The sequence below is a fragment of the Camellia sinensis genome, chromosome 2 (assembly GCF_055761805.1).
Source record: "Camellia sinensis isolate YWXY chromosome 2, ASM5576180v1, whole genome shotgun sequence".
In the NCBI taxonomy this organism is placed as follows: domain Eukaryota; kingdom Viridiplantae; phylum Streptophyta; class Magnoliopsida; order Ericales; family Theaceae; genus Camellia; species Camellia sinensis.
Genome location: NC_138962.1, coordinates 137,763,122 through 137,786,839, shown reverse-complemented (window position 1 = coordinate 137,786,839; position 23,718 = coordinate 137,763,122). Strand labels below are relative to the sequence as shown.

The following is a 23,718-nucleotide window of genomic DNA, read 5'->3' as shown; positions in this document are numbered from 1 at the left end:
CAGCGGAGGCCACTGGATGGCTCGAGGATCAACCAGATGCAGTGGGGGAAGCCCAATCAGAACAGAGCCCGGCAGGGGCAGAAGTATCAGTTGTGGCCGGAATGGCCGAAAGTCAAGTTGTATCGCCGGAGAGCGCCGGTGTTAAGAATTCCGCTCGAGATTTGGGCATTATGGATACAGGAATTGTTGAACAAACAGCTGTACTGATGCAGCTGGAACGAGAAAAGTTCGAGGAGGCTGAGAGAATTAGGAAAGCTAAAGGCCCTGAGGGGACTGAGAGTGCTATGTGCACGAAGAAAGAGAATGCTGCGAGCATGTGGACAGGGAATACTGCGAGTACAACTAAACCGGAGCCAGACAGGTGTCTGTTGGCTGCCGATGGAATGTGGTGGGAAGACGATGACTTATGTCTTGCCCACACGGATGAAGACTGGGGAAATAATCAACCAGATGACACTTGGTACCTCGACGAGGTTGACCATATGACAAGAAGTGGGCGGTACTTCAAACCCCCACACCTGGACCAACCCGAGGCATCCGGGAAAGATAGAGAAGCGGAGAAACAGAAGGAGAAGCAGATTGAAGAGGAAGCAGTGCTGAAACAATTAAAGAAGATACAAGCAGACATCTCTATCTGGGGACTGCTAATGGCATCACGAGTACATAGAGAAGCTGTCCTATCTGCCATGGACAAGTCCAAACTCTCCATAGACACCACGCCTGAACAGCTGGTTGGGCTGGTTTTTCCGGGAGGAGGTTCCCCGGCATTAACCTTTTCGGACAAGGAGCTACCGCCTGAGGGCACAAGTCATAACAAACCTCTCTATATTTCTGTGGAATGTAGAGATAAGTGGATACCGGTGGTACTTGTTGATACCGGGTCTGCAATTAATGTCTGCCCAACCAGAACGGCATATGCAATCGGTTTGAAACCCGTGGACTTCGTCCCAACCACCCAAGTGATCAGAGCATACGACAATACCAGCAGAGAAGTGATGGGGACTGTTAAAATTCAAACCAAGGTTGGTCCAGGACAACACAGCATTGAATTTCATATCTTGGACGTTCCCGCAACCTTTAACCTACTTTTGGGGCGACCGTGGTTGCACCAGGTCAAAGCAGTCTCTTCCACTCTACATCAGATGCTGAAATACCCTCACGGGAAAGGGGTAGCAATTGTTTTTGGGAATTCGTCAATCCATCCGCCGCCGGAAGTGTCCACACCTGTCTTGGCGATCGAGCACGGCACGGAGGATGTGTTTTTATCGGGGTTCACTTTGGCCGAGGCTCAAGTGGTCCAGAATGTCATGGCTATGAATGAGGGTATGTACGTAAGTGCTCAATCTATCTACCTCATGAACAAGCTAAAACATACCCCTGGGATGGGATTAGGGAGAAGCGGCCGGAAGGGCGTCTCAGTGTTGGCCGAAGTGCCACACAACCCTCACGCCTTTGGACTGGGTTATCTGCCCACCAAAGAGGACTGGGTGAGAAAAGGAAAAGAAATGGCCGGAAGGGCCAGAGCAAAGAAGGCCGGGAAGCCATTTGAGTTAATACACAGGCCCATCTGGGGTACCCTAAACGGACGCTTCGTCCGGGAGGGGGAAGATTTTCCATTCTGCGGCTTCCCGGAGCCATGGCTAAACGCGGAGGGGAAGCGCGTGCCTGGCTTTGAAATCTTCTTCGACATACAATTATCTGGGGATGACGTTGCCGAAGCGCAGACAGACCCACCAACTGAGGCTGAGCAGTGTGAAGCAGTGGATCCTGAGAGCACAGAGCTTGAAATGGGGGTAGCACTGGCGTGTCTACTATCAGATCCTCCGATCGGCCAAGAGTGCTTGGGGGATAACTCTTCGGTTTCTATGATTGGAGATGAAATAGCTGCGGGCTTTCCAGCGCCGATCTTGGATGCATCTATCGCACCTACTCTCATCTGGCAATATGAAGAACGCTTTTTATCAAGCAGCACCGGGTCAGGTAGTGAGCCGGAATCTGATTCTACCGAATCTTGTGCGTCGGAATCAGATTCCAGCTCGACTGAGTCTGAGTCCGGTATTCCTGGGGGTGATAACCCGGATGCCACAGTCCTGTCTAGGTCGTCTTTTTCATTTTCTTTTGAGTTTGTTGTAACAGAGGAATCTGACGGCTTGGAAATATTTAATGAGAATGATGTGGATGTGGTTTCCGAGTATTTTTCTGTGCCTTTAATTTATTGCTTAAATCAGGATTTTCAAAATTTTGATGAAAACAACGAGGGAGAAATTCCCCCAGTTTTGCAACGATTAATTGATCAAGAGCAGGAAAGATTTGTTAAACCTTTAATGGATGAAATCGCTACTGTGAATGTTGGTACTGAGAAGGACCCGCGGCTGGTCCAGATCGGGTCCACGTTGTCTTCAGAGGAGCGCGAGCGCTTAGTCGCTTTATTAAAAGATTTCAAAGATGTTTTCGCGTGGTCCTATGAAGACATGCCTGGAATCGATCCTGAGATTGTACAGCACCGGATCCCTCTTGACCCCAAGGCTCGACCTGTCAAACAGAAACTCAGAAGGATTCGCCCGGACTGGGCTCTCAAGATCAAGGAGGAGGTCACCAAGCAAATTGACGCAGGGTTCCTGTTGGTATCTGAATACCCAACTTGGTTGGCCAACATTGTTCCGGTGCCAAAGAAGGATGGCAGAATTCGAGTCTGTGTAGACTTCAGAGATTTGAACAAGGCCAGTCCGAAGGACGACTTTCCCTTGCCACACATTGATGAATTGGTGGATTTCACGGCAGGACACGCCTTGCTTTCATTTATGGATGGTTTCTCAGGCTATAATCAGATAGTGATGGCACCCGAAGACCGGGAGAAGACTGCGTTCACTACCCCGTGGGGTACATATTGTTATAGAGTGATGCCATTCGGGTTAAAGAATGCTGGAGCTACGTATCAACGGGCAGCAACTACAATATTGCATGATATGATCCACAAAGAGGTCGAGGTGTACGTGGATGACATGATTGTCAAGTCCAAAGTTAGAGAGGGCCACTACACCGCCTTACAAAAATTCTTTCAAAGGATCAAGGAGTTTCGGCTGCGACTGAATCCCCAGAAATGCACGTTTGGTGTTACAGCAGGGAAGATGCTAGGGTTTCTGATTACACAAAGGGGCATCGAGGTTGACCCTTCCAAAATCAAGGCCATCTTAGAAATGCCACCACCAAGGACTGAAAAGGAGGTGCGAGGCTTTCTGGGTAAAGTGCAATTCATAAGACGGTTTATTTCTAAATTAACCTTGACTTGTGAACCACTTTTTGGTCTCCTGAAGAAAGGAAAGAAATTCCAGTGGGACGGCCGATGTCAAGCGGCTTTTGAGCAGATCAAAGAGTACCTACAGAACCCACCCGTGTTGTCACCACCAGAGCCGGGGAGACCGTTGATATTGTACCTTTCGGTAACTGAGACTACCATGGGCTGCATGCTCGCGCAGGAGTCAGAAGACAGAGTGGAAAGAGCCATCTACTATCTGAGCAAAAAGATGCTGGATTACGAGACCCGCTATACACCGCTGGAGAAGGCTTGTTTGGACTTGGTATGGGCAACCAGGAAGCTGCGGCACTACCTGTTAGCTCACTCTGTAATGTTGGTTTCGCGTTTGGATCTCATCAAATATCTCTTCGAGAAACCAGCACTTACGGGTAGGCTAGCTCGTTGGCTACTGTTGCTCTCCGAATTTGATTTGAAGTATGTAACGCGCAAGTCAGTAAAAGGTAGAGCGGTAGCGGAGTTCCTTGCCGACCACCCGGTTGAGGGGGATGAAGCGGTTGAGTATCTATTCCCAGATGAAGCCATTCTGCACGTCGAAGATGAAACTTGGACGATGTACTTTGACGGAGCGTCAAACCAGTATGGGTATGGGATAGGGGTGTTGCTGATAGCGCCTGATGATTCCCGTATCCCTTTAGCATTCAAGCTCCGGTTCAAAGTTTCCAACAATGAAGCAGAGTATGAGGCATGTATTGCTGGCCTGGAAGCAGCCCTAGAACTAGGGGCAAGACGGTTGGATGTCATTGGGGACTCGAACCTTGTTGTGTCTCAAGCAAAAGGAGATTGGAAAGTCAAAGAGGAAAGGATGATAATCTACCACCAAACCTTGGATTTGTTGATTCCTCGGTTTGAGAAGCTAAATTTCACCCACCTCGTAAGAGAGAACAACAGGTTTGCAGATTCATTAGCAACTCTATCTTCTATGATAGACATCTCGTCCGGAGTCCGGATGCGTCCAGTCATTATTGATCAGAAGTTCGTGCCAGCATACGAGTCGATTTTCGCCATAGATGAGGTTCAAGACGGCAACCCCTGGTATTACGACATCTGGAACTTCTTGGAAAAGGAGACATATCCACTAGGGGCAAATGCCAAGGATAAGAGGGCCATCAGAAGAATGGCTGCTCAGTTTATCATCTGCGGGGGTAAGCTGTACAAAAGGGGTCATCTGGGAATGCATAAGCTCTGTGTAGAAGCTGAAGAGTCGAAACGCCTGATGGAAGCCATCCACGGGGGAGAGTGCGGTGCACACATGAATGGAGTAATGCTGGCCAGAAAGATCCTCAGACAGGGCTACTACTGGTCAACCATGGAGGAGGATTGTATTAGCTTTGTTCGGCGACGCCACAAGTGTCAAATTCATGCAAACCGCATGAACATCCCGCCGTCAAAACTGTACAACATGACTTCACCATGGCCTTTCTCAGTCTGGGGAATTGATGTGATCGGAGCTGTTACCCCGAAGAGGTCAAACGGGCATGAGTTTATCCTGGTAGCGATAGATTATTTTACAAAGTGGGTCGAGGCCCAATCATACACGGTGTTGAAGGCGTCGCACGTCGCGAAGTTCATTAGAAACAACATCATCTGTCGCTACGGGGTGCCAAACGAGATAATTTCAGATAATGGTTCCCACTTCAAGAAAGAAGTGATAGACTTGTTGGAGAAATACAATGTGGCTTTTCATAAGTCATCTACATACCGGCCGCAGACCAACGGAGCGGTTGAGGCCGCCAACAAGAATATCAGGCATATACTGCAGAAGATGGTGGAAACCTATCGAGATTGGCCAGACAAGCTGCCATTTGCTCTGTGGGGCTACAGGACTTCAATCAGAACTTCTACTGGAGCAACTCCATATTCATTGGTCTATGGAATGGAGGTTGTTCTACCCATTGAGATTGAGGTTCTGTCGTTACGAGTATTGGCTGAATGCCAGATAGCCGAAGCAGATTGGCAGCAAAGCAGATTCGAAGAACTCATGCTCTTTGATGAAAGAAGACTGAAAGCACTGTACCACATCCAAGGCTATCAACGCAGAATTGCCCGGGCTTTCAACAAGAAGGTTAAGTCCCGAAATCTGAAGGAAGGAGATTTGGTGCTCAGAGATAACCGAGCTCCCATCCACGACCCAAGGGGCAAGTTCAAACCTAATTGGACTGGTCCTTACATCGTCAAAGCTATCTGGTCAGGTGGAGCTGTGGTTCTGATAGATCTAGATGGCTTGGAGTTCTCACAACCGATCAATATGGACAAGTTGAAGAAATACTATCCTTGATTCCCATCTTTGGGATACGTAGGCAACTTCACCTTGAAGTTCAGCCATAAACTTTTCCCCGATCAACTCTGTCCATTTTGATCATCTCAGTCATCTTTATCCATCAGCATTTATCGTGATCTCCGGTACAGTGCTGTTCAAACTAGGGGCAACTTTCCGTTGCCGTGCAGTGCCGCATTGTTCTTCAGACTAGGGGCAACTTTCCAGTTGCAGGGATCTGGGGTTGTGCATCTCAGTGACAGATTTTCGGCGTGTCCAGTTCTGATCCACTTCGAAAATAGTTTTGAAAAGTTTTAATAAAAGTTGACTTTGTTCAAATTAATCTTTTTACGACTAAGACCATTTCTGGACCAAAAGCGGAAAATTTTCAGTACCATAACTTTCAATTTCATTGATTTCAAAACTGAGTTCTCCTGCTCTTGCATTACAATCGAGGTTGCTTTTTTTGGTACATTCATAAAGAAAACTTGAAAATGCTAAATAAGCAATAAATTTGAGGCATAGTTCAATCAAGTATCTCTGCGTCCCCTCCCAGAGCTGGACGGAGCATCTGATGCCAAGCTAGGCCCAACCTGTGCCTCCTCATTGAGCCAATCCAAGCACTCATCGGACAAAGTGCAACTGAAAGTAGAAGCAGGGGCCAGGAGCTCTCTAGTTCTCCATGCTGTGGCATATCGGACAAGCTGTGCACCCCGGACCGGGAAAGCGGCTGGGTACTCAATCCCCTCCGGTGGGCAGGTCTGATCATGACCAAACTGACGCAGGAACCGGAACGGAAAATAGAATACGCAGTGGGTTAGACCAATCAATTGGATCCCAATCAGCCGGGACATACTATAGCTCATTGCCGGGATGTTGAGCCAAGGACAACGCCAAACAATGCCGTCTGCGGACAAATTGCACATCCAATCGAACCACCACCTTTCGTCAAGAGCATTGACTAGGCGCTGCCGAAAGAAGTAGCCTCGAGCTGAATAGGCCGGGCAAAAGTCCACAACCTGCAACTTATCCATTAACCATACCTAGGGGAGGGATGGAAAATGAGAGAATAAAGAACAAAGAGATGTACGTTGAGAGAAAAGTAAGACAAGGGTTTTGTGAGAAAAACCGAGCCTGAGGGTCGAGTGATGTGAGCAAATATATATGTAAGGTTGGATGGGAAACATTACCTGCAGTAGCAGTGGACTCCCAGCAAACCTAGTCGCCTCCCGGTGATAGACAGAATCTAAGCCCATTAGTGTCTCGGCCAAGGTCATGGCAATACAGCTCTTTCCTTCTCTCAAACCTTGGGCGACTTCAATCAGGCGAATGCTAGCCCCGCCGAAGCCCGAGGAAAGCAGAAAGTGAGACAACAAACATAAGCAGAGGGCGTGTTGTCGGAAACCCTGCCAATAATGGTTGCTGCGGTCACCGGCGTCGGAAAAACGATGGATCAAACCGAGGATGTCCAGTTTCCCACTGCAGATCAGAGATCGAGCATCATGCGCCGTGAGCCCACACATCCGCCCTAAAGCCTGAGCATGGCCAAAACGGAGCTGGGGCAAGATCACTTCAGAGCATTCAGACTCCATCAAAACCTGAAAATCTTCGAAAGTGGGACATACCTCTTGGCCGCCGAAGCTAAAAACATGCATCACTGGGTTCCAGAATCTTGCCGCGGCATGGAGAAAAGGAAGCTGTAGCGGAGTACGGCTCAGCGTGAATAGTGCATTCAAGCCAAAACCCCGGAAATTCAGCTTTTCCGAGCCATCTAGAGAAGAGATCCAAGATGTGACATTTTCTGCGAGAAACGCCTCCATCTTTGCCTAAAACTAAGATGAAATGAATGTTCCCGAAGTTGAGGCTTTTATAGAGGGAAAAACACTATTCACGGGGACACGTGTCAAAAATCTGGTGGCTGCAGGACTAAGTGGCCGGCCGGCCACCTTTTCTGGCTGGCCAGCCATTTACTTTTTACAAAAATGGCCGGCCAGCTGTCTCTCTCCACAAAATTGGCCGGCCGGCTCCAAGGGATGGCCGGCAATGCTGCAGTGTATCTCCTTGGCCCTGTTTTACTCTTCGAGGGAAAGTTTCAAGCATTTCCATGCAACGGGAGAGTCAAAGGCCTTCATCTCCCTCCGCTTCGGATGCGTTCCGATGCCCAGATCGTCAGAAGTACACTCTGTTATCGTTTTGTTTATCGAGTTGTTGTTTTGATTATCGAGTTGTTGTTTTGCTTATCGAGTTGTTTGTCGAGCGGACGTGTTTCGTGTTTTTGAGTCATTGCGCTCTGTTCAAGCAATCTTTGTTAAAGTCTTGTTTATTTGCGTTGTCAACGTTGTTGCGTTTTGCTTATCGAGTTGTAAACTTCCTAAGGTTCTGTTATATCTTAGTAAGTTGAGTTGCTTAGTTTGTTGCGTCGGTTCACTACCTGACTTGGTGATTACACAATGCGCATTCCCATTCAATTTCATTTTTGTGCAAAATAAAATGATGCGATACGATGCTAAAAGTTTAAAATACAAACACCTTTTCAAAAGCTATTTCATTCCATCATGATTTACAACAAACAAAGGTACAAGTTTTACAAAAAATAAAACTGCCTAACAATATGCAAAGTGCTACAAACTACTAGCAAAAAGAAAAATAAAGCAGGAAATAGCAACATCAATGTCCTCGGGAGCGGGAACGAGAAGCACTCCTCATCCTCTTCTGCGGGACAACCTCCGCACCATCATCATCATCTGAGTCGGAGCTGTCATCCTCAGGATCCCCCTCAGCCTCGCCTCTATTCCCCGAGCCAAAACCGGAGCCCCCCTCCTCAGCAGATGTCTCTGACTGACGGTCAGTAGCCTCCTCCTCCTCCTCAGCATCCTCCTCCTCCTCATCAGGCTCCACCTCTACAACGTGAGCCCTGCGTCTGCGGACAGACCCTCCTCGAGCTCCTCGAAAAGGCCTAGATGGCCTGGCTCCTCGAGAAGGCCGGGATGGCCCCGCCCCCTGAAAAGGCCCGGGTGACCCAACTCCCTGAAAAGGCCCAGATGGCCCAGCTCCCCAAGGAGGCCCAGGTGGCCTGGCCTGCGGCTGACCGGACCATGAAGGCATCTGAAAACAAAGAGTTCAATTCAAATACATCAGTCCAAATATATACATCAGATGCAGATACAAGCAAAGGCTACGTGAAGTAAGTGCATGTAAATACAGAATACAAGTGGGGTGTGTGTCAGATGTGCTCTACACAAGTAGTCTATTGATGCAGTAGAAATCAGCATGTCATCAGAAGTATGATAAATGCCAGAAAACTGAAGGGTACCTGAATGCCCGCGACAGACAACTGTGCCTCCCTACGCAGGACCATGCCCTCGAGTGTGGCCACCAGTCCAACCACCTCCTCCATGTACCCTCGCGGTGGCTGCAAAAATGAGTTCATAATCATCAGTGAACAAAAGAATGTCTAAACATCTGAATGATGAATGAAAAACAGTGGAGCATACCAGCGGTGAGTCAGGATCAATGGCGTATCGATCACTGGGCATCAGAGGCTCTAGTGGGATCGGGGTCGGAGAGATAGCCCCATACTGCCACGCCATCAACTCCGTCGGCATATCTGGCCATCCAGGATGAGGATAAGTCGACGGAACCGGAGGAACCGGTCTACTCCAACCTCTAAATGTACCAGCCCTGCTAGTAGAAGGGGCGTCTGCAGCCCGAGCCTGAGCCTGGCCCGAGGATGACATACCGGCAGGCCTCATCATTGGGATACGAGCTCCCGTCAATGGAGGCATCAAGTATATGTGACGGTAAGTGGCGTAGTCCCCCTCCTCAATATGTAGTAAAGCATCACTACCCAGCATGGCGCCGACTACCTCCGAGTAAGAGAGTCTGTCAGCAGTCCGCATACTGGCTGGGGGTACTGCGGGAGGATCCTGAGAAAGATACCCCCATACCTGGCGCAGAAAGCGTTCCCCCAGAAACCAGGCCCTGCCAACCGGCCCTTCAAGCAGGACCCTATACTGGGAGATGTCTGACCCTCCGGTATACTGAAGTCGGAGACCATCACCCAGGGGCGCCCAAGGCTGCCATGTGATCTGCGGATGATAAATGCATAAACCAATCAGAAATCGAGAATATACAGAGCAAATCAAAGATGAAAATGAAAGGAACTGAAAGTTCAGAGGTACCTCTGAATGTCGCACAGTGTCAAAGTACTGTCGCAGGTAAAGGAGGGTCTCTCGAGGTCTCGGCCGGTGCGGACCCTCGAACACCAGTGAATATGAGGTCATGGGAATCCCTGCCACCTCCAACTCTGGGGCCAATGATGGGAAGCATACATAGACCCATAGCTGAGAAAAGCAGTGCAGAATGTAAGTACGAAATGCTGAGAGCAAAATACAGACTGTAAAAGTGCGCTGTGTGTGCAATGTACAAGTAATGAAGAGCAGAAATGTAGATCAAAAGGACAGAAAAGTACGTCCCAGGCTCTCCAGTAGCCGCCAAGTAAATCGCCCCGCCCGCGGGAGGTCGCGCTCATATAAAAGTAAAGGGTAGCCAGGCCGGCGCCACCCCAGTCATATCTATGACCTGTGATAGGTCGACTAGAGCGCTCAGCAGATATAACCCGACTGTGTTCCCTCTATCGGCGAACAAGGTAGTCCCGAAGAGGAACATAAGGAAACCACGGGCGTACTGCTCCGTCTCCTCGGGAGTCTCAGGCACCATCTCCGCCCGCCGGAAGTGGGAAGAGAACCAAGTGTATCGGACTCTCCCAGAAACCCTGTCAACAGGCGGGCGAGCCCCCAATAGATACATCCAGGCAGCCTCCCACTCGCCCATGTCCTCATCATAGGGGATGGACCAACCTCCTATATCCAGGCCGGTCAGCACAGCAAAGTCTAGAGGCGTCATGGTCATATCTCCAGTGGCAGAGAAATGAAAGGAGTTGGTGGTGTCCCACCATCTCTCTACCAAGGCTACCATCAGTGTCCTCCTGGCAGGACAACGTGACAACCCGACGCAGAAGGGCCAAAACCCTGCCAAGTCTACTAAGTCTCGGACACCCTCCGGGAGCTCAGCGTACCAGTCCCGCGCGATGGTGGAACCATACCCCCGCACACTGCGGGAACAAACCTGCATTCAGAATGAATACATGTGTCAATAAGGAAATGAATGGGCTGTGTGCCAATGAGATGAATGGGCTGCGTGCCAATGGAATGAAATGGGCTATATGCCGATGAAGTGAAATAAGCTACATGCAAATTTAATCTGGGCTGCGTGTTCAGAAAATTTGAAGTTTGGGCTGCGTGTTCAACTTTCTATCAGTGTGGGCTGCGTGTTCACTATTTAATCTGGGCTGCGTGTTCAGAAAATTTAAAGTTTGGGCTGCGTGTTCAACTTTCTATCAGTGTGGGCTGCGTGTTCACTATTTAATCTGGGCTGCGTGTTCAGAAAATTTAAAGTTTGGGCTGCGTGTTCAACTTTCTATCAGTGTGGGCTGCGTGTTCACTATTTAATCTGGGCTGCGTGTTCAGAAAATTTAAAGTTTGGGCTGCGTGTTCAACTTTCTATCAGTGTGGGCTGCGTGTTCACTATGTAATCTGGGCTGCGTGTTCAGAAAATTTGAAGTTTGGGCAGCGTGTTCAACTTTCTATCAGTGTGGGCTGCGTGTTCACTATTTCATCTGGGCTGCGTGTTCAGAAAATTTAAAGTTTGGGCTGCGTGTTCAACTTTCTATCAGTGTGGGCTGCGTGTTCAGAAAATTTGAAGTTTGGGCAGCGTGTTCAACTTTCTATCAGTGTGGGCTGCGTGTTCACTATTTCATCTGGGCTGCGTGTTCAGAAAATTTAAAGTTTGGGCTGCGTGTTCAACTTTCTATCAGTGTGGGCTGCGTGTTCAGAAAATTTAAAGTTTGGGCTGCGTGTTCAACTTTCTATCAGTGTGGGCTACGTGTTCACTATTTCATCTGGGCTGCGTGTTCAGAAAATTTAAAGTTTGGGCTGCGTGTTCAACTTTCTATCAGTGTGGGTTCACTATTTAATCTGGGCTGCGTGTTCAGAAAATTTAAAGTTTGGGCTACGTGTTCAACTTTCTATCAGTGTGGGCTGCGTGTTCACTATTTAATCTGGGCTGCGTGTTCAGAAAATTTAAAGTTTGGGCTGCGTGTTCAACTTTCTATCAGTGTGGGCTGCGTGTTCACTATTTTAATCTGGGCTGCGTGTTCAGAAAATTTAAAGTTTGGGCTGCGTGTTCAAATTTCAACTAGTGTGGGCTGCGTATTCACTATCTAATCTGGGCTGCGTGTTCAGAAAATGTAAAGTGTGGGCTGCGTGTTCACTCTCGAATCCGGGCTATGTGTTCGACAAATCAGTGTTTGAGCCGTGTGTTCGCCTCTTAACTAATGTGTACTGTGCGTTCGAAATTAATTAATGAGCCGAGTGTTCAGAAATTCGAGTGTTGAAACTACATATTCAGGATGCAAGCAAAGTACTATGTCATAAGCTAAACTGCGTGTTCAAGCATGGCAAAGATGCGAAATCTACGAAAAATACAGAAAATGAAGTAAATACCTCTCGAGCCTCATGAGAGAGGTGATGCTCCGGCTCTCGGAGAAGCAGATCCCCGGGTGCTCGCTCGTCAAAGCTAGTGAAGTGACGGAAAACGGCGCGCGGAAGAACATGTGCTGGCGGACGGTACCTCCCGAGAATAAAAGGTCGGGTCCTCGGGGGTAGAGTCATGGGATCAAAATCATCTCCGGCACCTGGAAAACCTCCGCCGTGGGGAGAATTACCCGCCATTTTCAGAAGATCTGCAAAGGGAGCAAAAATGAGCGAAAATGAGCCGAAATTGGAAAAAGTAAACAAAAGTCAACTCTCGGGAAATAAAAAAGTTAGCAAAAGTCAACTCCCGAGAAAATCTTCCAAATATTGAGATGAACTTACCTCAAGTGGCGAAAATGCGAAAAGAAGCTCCAAAACCGAAATTTAATCGCTTCAGAGTGCTTGAAACTGAATATTTTTGCGAAAATAATTTGCACGGGGCGTTGGAAAACGCGTATAGAACTCAGATCCGAAGAAGAAAGTGTTGTGGGAGGCAAGAAAGGAAGAAGTCTCGGCTGCATTATATAGGCCCCAAGTCTTGGATTGAAAGAGCATCAAAAAGGAGGTGAAAATACCAAAATACCCCCGGATTTGGGCATATGGCCGGCCGGCCCTCTTTTCTAGCCGGCCAGCTATCTGCTTTTTGGGAAACCGGCCGGCCAGCTATCTGCTTTATGGAAAACCGGTTGGCCACCTCCCCCTTCTCCTATAACCGGCCGGCCATGTCCCCCACATGCCCACCTAGCTCCCTGCAAATTTTGAGGAAGATCGGAGTTCCCGGGACCTGAAAAAGTTCAAGAAAAGTACACTTCCGGTCGCGAAATAGCTCCGCCGGGACTTCAGCTTCAAGTTCTGACATGTGTCTCATCATCACTCATCAAAATCAAAGTGTATCCTTTTTGAATGAGTTGTAGCCCTTCCGGGAAGTGGATCGGAGGCCGTGATTGAGTCGCCTTCGCCAAAACACGCGTTTCCGTACTCGTTGTTTTATGACAAACGGACACCCTGATTCATGCTCGTGTCACATTATCTTGCATTCTCATGAGCATACCTGCATTAACGTGCACATTTCTTGATATGGGCATATCTCTATACTTGGGCATGCGTTGTCACGCATGTTCCACTCTTGCATTGCGATGCATTCACTTGCCGGCACTGCGTGTGTCAAACTTTCGGAATCACATTAAATATATGTTGGTAGCATATTGTACTTGTTGCAATTTCTCTCTTTTGCAGGCACGATATTGTATGTACGGTTCAATTGAGGCTGGTGCGACCAGACGAATCGCGCAGGTATTGTATCTTCTCCGTGTGAGACGTGGCGGGGATTGAATAATCCTCCGCATTCTTAACTGCATGAAATGTAGTTGTTGCTTTGCATTCTTGCTTAAAACTGTTGCATCTATTTGCGAATACTTGCTTCATTACAGCTTGCTGCATTTGCATGATCATTGGGTTACCTTCGGCTTCTTGCATATCATTTGCACTTTGCCCCTGCCTGCGGGCATGCCTGCGGGCACATCTCTGTTTATCTTGTATGTTTGTCTAAGTCTTCGGCCTTGTCAAAAATGGGTCGTCTCTGGGCTTTGACATTCACTCCCGTCACTTGTGACTTTCGAGTTCTGTCAAAGAGGGGCAACTGTAGACACCCCATTTTTGACCGACCTTAAGACTCAGACGTCACCGATTGAGCGCTTGGTGATGTTGCATAATGTGCTTGTTCAGAAGCTTCAGAGTCACGGCCGCGAGCCCTGCCTCCGGACTTCCGAACCCTCTTCTGTGCTTTGTCTCGGTTTGCGAACCAGACTCGGTTTTCTCTGCTTCTTTTCCCGAGGAAAGGGAGAGGTCCATAGACCATCTCTCAATGTCCGTAGGCTACATTTGGTGGCCGTAGGCCATTTTTCCCATTTCGGAGTCCAGTTTCCGGTTTTCGGAGCCGTCAGGCCGTGTGCCTCGGTTCGGGACCGCTTAACCATCTCCTATTGTTCTGATTTTTGGCATACATCTTATTTACCCCCTTTTGAGGGACACTGGGGGCTGAGAAACCCACTTCGTGGCCGAACGCCACTTTCGGTGCTTAACAGCCCATTTTCGGGACCCCGAACTGCGCATTTTGGCCCCCGAACATTCGTTTTGCAACGGTTTTCGTTCATTTTTGGCAGGTACCTCTGCTTTATCACCGGGGAGGTCACTGAAGGGTGAGAGGCCAGTAATTTTTGCGGCAACCAGTTATACATCCTCCGACGCCCTCCGGCGCCCGTTTTTCACAATTCCGGGCTAATGTTGAACACCTTGGGTCCACATTCTTGAACTTTGAACCACATATTTGTGATGTACACACTTGGGAGGACCCTAAAAGTTGGTGGCCGGACATTAATGCTACTTGACCCTTTTGACCCCCTCCTTCCGGGCTAATGTTGAACACCTTGGGCCCATTTTCTCAAACTTTGAACCACATATTTGTGATGTACACACTTGGGAGGACCCTAAAAGTTGGTGGCCGGCCAGTAATTCTACTTGACCCTTTTGACCCCCTCCTTCCGGGCTAATGTTGAATCCCTTGGACCCATTTTCTTGAACTTTGAACCACAGGGTTGTGCTGTACACAGATAGGAGGACACCATCAATTGGTGGCCGGCCAGAAAATCTGATTGACCCTTTTGACCCCTAGCCGGCCGGCTAGGGGGTGTGGCCGGCCGGCCACCTGCAGCAAAAGTACCTGGCCGGCCGAGATCCTTGCACTGTGCACTTTACAGCTGTGGAGCTTTATCCCCCAGAAAAGATCTTTATCCGGGGGATATTTTGTGGGGGAAAGTTGCTCTCCTTTTCCCCCACCTTTACACCCCCTTCTTGGCCTTTATAACAAGCAAGCTATATCACATTCAAGGGTTAGAAAACTTCACCTTCAAGCTTCCATACACAACTCCATCTCTATACCTCTCATTTCCTTGAAAATCTCTAAGTCCCTAAGCACCATTTCTTCTACACCACCAAACTCTACCACCACCACCTCATTTCCAGCAACAAGGAAGGCTTCTCAAAGGCCAAAGGAGCTACAAATTGGTCCAAGAAGCAACAAAAGCATTTAGTCTTCAAGGGTGAGTAACATTTCTTCACTTTGACCCTTTTTCTTGATCCATTTGTAAGCCCCACATGCTTTTTGTTTCAAGCTCCGGCCCCAACTGAAAGTGACCCTCTTTCGAGCTCATCTTCACTTTTCGTTAAGGGCTCAACCCTGTTTGAGCCCTCCATAATACACTTGCTTCATTGATCCTCTTATATGTCATAATCTTGCATGCTATTTTTGGCCCATGAGTAATCTGTTTTTGACCATATTGTAAACTGATATTAGGCTTATTTTGAGCCCCTCTTCAACATTGAAGAAGGGCTCAACACCATTTGGGACTTCCATGTTGTACTTACCTTTATACTCCTCTTTTCTTTCCCATTTTTGCATGCAATGGCAGCCTACCATGCTTTTGTTTTTGGCCATTTTACAGTTCTGAAAAAGTGCTTATTTTGGTCTATTCTTCATGTTTCATTTAGGTCCTTTCATGTTTTGGGACCTCCATATGCTACTTCATGTTATATCTCTCTTTTATTCCCCATTCTTGCATGTTTAGTTAGCCTGTCATTCTTTTGTTTTTGGCCATTTTACAGTTCTGGAAATAGTCCTATTTTGGCCCATTCTACATTTTTTATTAAGGGTCTTTGGCTGTTTGGTGAATATTTTGCATACTTCATGTTATAGCCATTTTTGAGCCTCATTTTGCATTGCATTTTTAGCATGTTTGTATATTGATTTTGAGGCTGCCATATACTGTAAATATTCATATTTTTGGTCCCTCTTCAGTGTTGTAGAAGGGAATTTTTCAGTTTGGATTTTGCTTATATCACTTGCTTCATTACCCCTCTTTTGGCCCCTATTCTTGCATGCTATTTTTGCCATACCTATGCTTGCTGTTTGGCCTTGTTTATAACTGTGAAAGTGCCTTTTTTGGGACTTCCTAGCTTCTGTCTTTGCATTGCATGTCCATATTGTGCATGTTTGGCATAGCTATAAGCCATTTAGGGTGCCTAAATTCGCATTTCGGGACAATTCCATGCATTTCATGTCATTTCGCTTCATTTCGAGACTGTTTTCCCCCATATTTTACTGCTGAAATTCCATTAGAATGATTGCTATCCATTTCATGTCATTACATCGCATTTTGCCATTGCCTCGGTTTGCGTGCCCGTGTGCACGCATTTCGAGGCACCTCATTTTCATCCACCGGCATCCTATGTGAGTGTGGCTGAGGCTCACTCATGTTGGTATAAGCCCATATCATGTTTTCATGTCATTTGCATCGCATTCTATCATTGCCTCGGTTTGCGTGCCCGTGTGCACGCATTTCGAGGCACTTCATTTTCATCAACCGGCTTCCTATGTGAGTGTGGCTGAGGCTCACTCATGTTGGTATAAGCCCATATCATGTTTTCATGTCATTACATCACATTTTGCCATTGCCTCGGTTCGCGTGCCCGTGTGCTCGTATTTCGAGGCACTTCATTTTTATCCGTCGGCATCCTATGTGAGTGTGGCTGAGGCTCACTCATGTTGGTATAAGCCCATATCATGTTCCCATGTCATTGCATTGCATTCTGTCATCGCCTCGATTTGCGTGCCCGTGTGCACGCATTTCGAGGCACCTCATTTTCATCCGTCGGCATCCTATGTGAGTGTGGCTGAGGCTCACTCATGTTGGTATAAGCCCATATCATGTTCCCATGTCATTGCATTGCATTCTGTCATCGCCTCAGTTTGCGTGCCCGTGTGCACGCATTTCGAGGCACCTCATTTTCATCCGTCGACATCCTATGTGAGTGTGGCTGAGGCTCACTCATGTTGGTATAAGCCCATATCATATTTTCATGTCATTTGCATTGCGTATGTCATCGCCTCGGTTTGCGTGCCCGTGTGCACGTATTTCGAGGCACTCCATTTTCATCCGCCGGCCTCTTATGTGAGTGCGGCTGAGGCTCACTCATGTTGGTATAAGCCCATATCATGTTTTCATGTCATTACATCACATTTTGCCATTGCCTCGGTTCGCGTGCCCGTGTGCTCGTATTTCGAGGCACTTCATTTTTATCCGTCGGCATCCTATGTGAGTGTGGCTGAGGCTCACTCATGTTGGTATAAGCCCATATCATGTTTCCATGTCATTGCATTGCATTCTGTCATCGCCTCGATTTGCGTGCCCGTGTGCACGCATTTCGAGGCACCTCATTTTCATCCGTCGGCATCCTATGTGAGTGTGGCTGAGGCTCACTCATGTTGGTATAAGCCCATATCATGTTCCCATGTCATTGCATTGCATTCTGTCATCGCCTCAGTTTGCGTGCCCGTGTGCACGCATTTCGAGGCACCTCATTTTCATCCGTCGACATCCTATGTGAGTGTGGCTGAGGCTCACTCATGTTGGTATAAGCCCATATCATATTTTCATGTCATTTGCATTGCGTATGTCATCGCCTCGATTTGCGTGCCCGTGTGCACGTATTTCGAGGCACTCCATTTTCATCCGCCGGCCTCTTATGTGAGTGCGGCTGAGGCTCTCTCATGTTGGTATAAGCCCATATCATGTTTTCATGTCATTTGCATTGCGTATGCCATCGCCTCGGTTTGCGTGCCCGCGTGCACGCATTTCGAGGCATCTCATTTTCACAGCATAGTGCATGCTAGGTTGTATCTTAGATTGCATTCTATCATTTTCTCAGTTTGCGTGCACGCATTTCGAGGCATCTCATTTTCACAGCATAGTGCATACTAGGTTGTATCTTAGATCGCATTCATGCATTTTCTCGGTTTGCGTGCCCGTGTGCACGTATTTCGAGGCATCTCATTTTCATAGCATTGTGCATGTTAGGATTGCATCTTAGTTGCATTCCATGCATATCATGCATATTGCATCATGTTCGGGATATGAGTTAGCCCGGGCACGGGAAACGAGGTACATTTCGTACTCCGAGTGACGGAATGTGTCTCAATTCCCCAGTCACCGACACTCTGGATTATCCATGATGGAGTTAGGTTTTAGCTGTAGTTTCATGTGCATTCATCCTATATTGAATTGTGCATTTCGACTCCTCGGCCATCATGCCTCGGTGTGCGTGATTGGTGGCACGAGGATCGAGACATGCATATATTTGTGCAAATACATTGCTATGCCCCTTTCCTGCTCTCTGTTGCAGCAAGACGAAGAATCATCAACTTTTTGGGGCTTGGCACGCATTTCAAGAACAGGTGTAAACAGAGGCTAATTGGAGCATCCCGGTGGATTTCCGCGCAAGGCAACCCGGACATGCATCATCCATCAGAAGCAAGGCAGTCCCTGGCTTGCATGCCAATTTTATTTATTTTCTTAGTTAATTTGTTAATTAATTAGGATTTTGTAATATTTTGGACTGTAATATTCTTTTATTCGGGACTGTAATATTTGGACTGTATTATTTATTCGGACCCTCCGCGCGAGGGCACAACTGTAATAAGTGTGCGTGTGTGTGTTGTATGTCTTCCAACCCCACGTCTTTCTCCCTTTTATTTATCCGCTTATGATGGTTAGATTAGGGCATATTTAAATTAGCATACAGTATGACAACATGTCTGCATTCATTCACCTGTTTTGCATGCACCGGGCTCGGCGCATCATACTAACTGCATTGTATTTTCAATTCCAAATTGAATACATGATAGTTGTAGCATTCCATATGCCATCTTAGAATAGCCGAGCCTGCTATAATTGCATTTTGCATGTGTTGCATTAGGCATTTCTGCATACTTAGGATCATGCATGATTTCTAATGTAGTTTCTATTTTGGCTTGGAGTACTTGGTAAGTTCTACGCTTTAGCATCCTTGCATGCGTGTGAGTGAATGCCATGAATAGCATGCTTACCATGAGGCTAATTGCTTATGTGATATATCTGCCTGAATGCCCGTGGGTGAAGGTTGGGTTACTTAAATTGGAATAAATCATCAAACGTTTTAAGCCTACCTGCGGGTAGCAAACCATTTTCAAAAGCAAAAACAAAATGTTTTGTTCCAATTCAGGCGATCCAGTCTATACTTGTATGCTGTGCGCATCACATAGTAACCTAGGCTAATAACCGGATTAAGAGCTCACAATGTTTTCAAAAATTGATATCATGGTTAGTAGAGGCCGGTCTATGACCGGGCGAGCGGGGGTGCTCACGAAGTGACCTTCCCCAATCGTACCCAAGTTCCCGAGCCGAGGCAACTTTGGTGATGACGGACGCGTGGCCTTTTGGCACCGAGTCAGGGTTTCCTAAATTTCCCAAAATAAAATATTTAGGTGGCGACTCTGTATCTGGCAAAGCAGTCCATGTTTGGCACTTCTTTCAAAAATCAGTTTTCTCAAAACGATTTGCCGGATTTGGACTCTTTGGTTCAGACTTAGAACCGTGACTACAAAAAGTCGAGTCCGAGCTGTAGCGAGGTCCCCCCGCGGGCTTGTTACAAATATAAAGCTCGTTTTGTGGTCAAAGGCTTTGAGCAGAAGAAAGGAATTGATTTTGATGAGATTTTCTCCCCAGTTGTGCAGATGACTTCCATTCGAGTAGCTCTGGGATTAGCAGCTCGCTTGAATCTGGAAGTAGAACAAATGGATGTCAAGACTGCCTTTCTCCATGGTGATTTGGAGGAAGAGATCTACATGGAGCAACTAGAAGGATTTGAAGTTAAAGGAAAACAGAATCTAGTCTACAAACTGAAGAAGAGTCTCTATGGCCTGAAACAGGCACCGAGACAATGGTACAAGAAGTTTGATTTATTTATCACTACAACAAAACTAACTATTTACAGCATCATGTTTACGACATGCATTAAATGCATGTCGTTGTTAGTACATTCTACGACATTTTTTTTTTTTTGCAAGCCGTTAATGTTTTGTCAATAACAGTATACATACCATGTAAGTCGTTGATTCATATATTTATAGCGTGCAAAAGTATGCCGTAAAAAATGTATGTTTTTATGACTTACAAAAATATGTCGTAAAATATTTGCATTTAAGACGACATACATTTCATGTTGTAAAATATTATAACTTTACACGGCATACATTAACATGTCGTGAAAATTTCTACAAAAAAAAAAAAAAAAAATCAATTAGAATTTTTTTTATGGCATGCAAAAGCATGCCGTAAAAAATGTATATTTTCACGGCATACAAAAATATGTCATAAAATATTTGTACTTAAGATCACATACATTTTATGTCGTAAAATATTATAATTTTACACGGCATGCATTAGCATGTCGTGAAAACTTTTATTAAAAAAATTTCAATCCAATTTTTTGTTTGTTTTTTTTTTTTTTTTTAATTTCAAAAAGCTAACAATTTCCAACCAAACTTCTCACCTTAAATTTTCCTAATTGAGGACAACATAAAAAATAATTTATACATTATTTTATAATTTAATGTCTCTTTTAAGGGATAATTGCACCCAGTGGGATTTTGGAAAAAAGAAATTACACATTCATCAAAACGTTTATAATTTTAATGATTAATATTTATATGGCTTCTCACTAATTTGTAATTATTATTTTTTTTAAATTACCTTGATTTGAAATTTTTTCTTCTTTCAATAATTTATTTATTTTTTATTTTTTAGATGTGCCTAATCTGAATACAACTAAAAAATAAAATATTTGTAAAAAAAATAATAAAATATAATATATATGAAATGTATTAAATTTTATATTTTTTTGAATTTAGTGATTTTAAAAAAAATTAAAAAGGAAAACATTATTAAAATTAAAATAAAATATTTCTTTTAAGTATATATAAATTATTTGAATTTGAAAAGCAAAAAAAAAATTATTTAAAAAATTACAATAACTAACACAAAAAACTGAAAAACAATTTAGGCCTTGATTTGATCGATCTCTCTCTCTCTCTTTCTCACTCACTCTCTGGTCTCTCTTTCTCTCTCTCTCTCTCTCTCTCTCTCTCTCTCTCAACCCTCTCCAAACCCTAATCTCTCTCAACCGATCGAATCAGCCTTCTTTAGCGTTGATTTGATCTCAAAGCGATTGGTGTTTCATCTCAGATCCAATCTCAGAGCGATTGGCAATTTCGATTTTGAGATTCCGAAGCTCCACCGCCTCCACCATCTGTACCGGCAGGGAAGCAAGGACCATCGTCTACTAAGGTGAGCACCACCGTCTCTCTCTCTCTCTCTCTCAATTTCGTATTCTCTTTCTCTCTCCCTCAAGCTCTTCTCATCGAGTTTGAGCAATTGGTTTTAGAATTTAGTTCGGTTTGATTGGTTCCTTGTATGTATGAACTGCTAGTCAAATTGCTTCAGAATAGTGCTTTGGTGGCCATTTGTGATATTTTCTCAGTCAAAAATTGGGAAATTTGGTACTCACATTTATCCTGATATAGAATTAACCTCTTTCGAATTTGTTACATAAATTTTCCTTGTATCTCTGTGAGGTTGCAGTTTGATGTAGGGTGTCTTCAGCAACTGCTTTAAGAGGAATGGTTTTTTTATATGAATAAGAATGATTCAAGTATCATATATGCTTGTGGATTTTACTTCAATTTGTGAAATAACAGTTTTATGGTAGCATTTATGTTACACTTAGAAAAAATACAGAAGCTGTGAAATGGTTCGTTGTTTTGTATATTTGTTTGTGTTGGAAGAAATCAAATCACCAGATGTCAAAAATGAACATCTATCACGTTGGTTGTTAGAGTTGTACTGGTAGATCAATATGAAATCATATACTATCCCATCTGCATTGGTCAGCCAGTATGTTCTCAAAATGATAAGAGAGATCTACTGGTAGAAGTAGTTCTTGTTTCTCTGGGTACTGCAAAGCATTTTATTGCAGAACTTGAGGTGATGGTGAGAGTATGAAGAAGTAAACACAACCAAAAGAACAATTGATGGTTGGGAAGATGTCTCTGGTTTGTTTTTTTAACAAGAAACAAAAGATATTATATAAAATAACAACTTAGTACATAGTTGAAGTTTAGATACAAATCTTAATCGAGAAGCTTTGGACACATCCAATAACAAAAAGGGGCAAAAACATAGGTGCCGTATTTATTTTTATATCTAAGGATGTGTATTGAACTGCATATTTAGCTAGTGCATCGGCTGTGAAATTTGCTTCTCGATATACAAAATGAAGCTGCAATGCCTCAAACCCTTGTGCTAGAGCTAGGCTGTCCAGAAGTAGAAGCTCCAGCTTGTGATGATGAACCTGCTTCCTGCGAAAAGCATCAAAACAAAAACCATAAGGGGATCAGTTTCAATAATGAGTCTAAAATTCCATGTGCTCAGTCATAGGATAATTCTTCACGGAAAACCCACATTTCAGCCATGGCATTAGTGATGTAGCTAATTGTTTTAGCAAATGCTAGTTTAAAATTGCTGGCCTTATCACAGAATATTCCACCAAAGCCCGCTAACCCAGGATTGCCCGTTGCGGCGCCATCAACATTTAATTTTACATACCCTTCAGGCGGTGCAACGCAAGTGATAAAAATAGAAATTTGATCCCTCATAGGCTAATCCTCTACTCAAGTGTTTGCACCCCTTGATGCTCTCCTATTCCCTTTTCACATCTTCTACTCAAGTGTATGCACCCCTTGATGCTCAGACAATGTAGTTCAGTGAGATGTTGCATATCTTTTGGTAGAGATAGCAAATTAGGGCAATTATAAATTTCAAGTCCTTGAAGTGATGTGAGACATCGGAGGACGAACTCTGATACTGTTGTCAAGTTCTCACAACCACGGCAGCATCTTGAAGTCCCTTGGGCAAACTCACCAACCACGACAGATCAACCAATGTTAGTGATTTAAGTCTTCTCAGCCCCCGCAAATCATTATCCTCTGAGAATTTGAGAGCAAAACAATAGCTAATCTTCAGATGCTCAAGGACAGTGAGGTATCTCATGCCAAATGGCAATGAAGTTAGCATTGGACATAGTTTAATTTCTAACTTTCGGAGGCAAGTGAGTTTTCCTATCCCTTCACCTAAAGCAGTCAGTTCAAAACTATCATATAGCTGTAATTCCTGGAGAGAAGTCAACCCACCAATCTCTTTCTCAGGCAAACATGTCAGCATTGATGATAAACCCAAAAAACGTAGGTTGGTTAGTTTCCCAAAATCTTCAGACAATTCACATAGTGCTGAACCATAAAGATTTAAATATTGCAAGTTTAGCAAGCTATTGCCAAAGCCTTTAGGGAGTGTTTGCATACCATAACAGTACTTCATGTTAAGGTACCTTAAATGCTTCAAATTTACTACGTTCTTGGATAAGAAATTAAAACGTTGGCCATGGTTGTCTTCAATGTCAGGCCAATTAATTACAAGAGTAGCAAATTAATAGTTAATAGTTTGACGTCTAATAATTACAAGAGTAGCCAATTAATTATACAATAGAGTGTTAGTCCAAGTGGTCATAATCGGCACTTTAGTTTTAGTATAGAGATGGAGTGACATTAGTTTATTGTAATAATCTAACTC

The 23,718-nt window shown here is 45.2% G+C and overlaps 1 protein-coding gene and 1 pseudogene across 1 annotated transcript; both read right to left on the bottom strand.

The window, feature by feature from the left end:
* Nucleotides 1-23,718, bottom strand: part of LOC114299393 ((-)-alpha-terpineol synthase-like) — a 107,910-nt pseudogene that overhangs the window by 12,434 nt on the left and 71,758 nt on the right.
* On the bottom strand, nucleotides 8,178-9,107 carry LOC145820341 (uncharacterized). The gene is made up of 2 exons (XM_082915665.1): nucleotides 8,884-9,107; nucleotides 8,178-8,675 (listed from the first exon to the last, which is right to left on the bottom strand). The coding sequence occupies exons 1-2, from the start codon at nucleotides 9,004-9,006 to the stop codon at nucleotides 8,238-8,240; spliced, it is 561 nt and encodes a 186-aa protein (XP_082771791.1). The 5' UTR covers nucleotides 9,007-9,107; the 3' UTR covers nucleotides 8,178-8,237.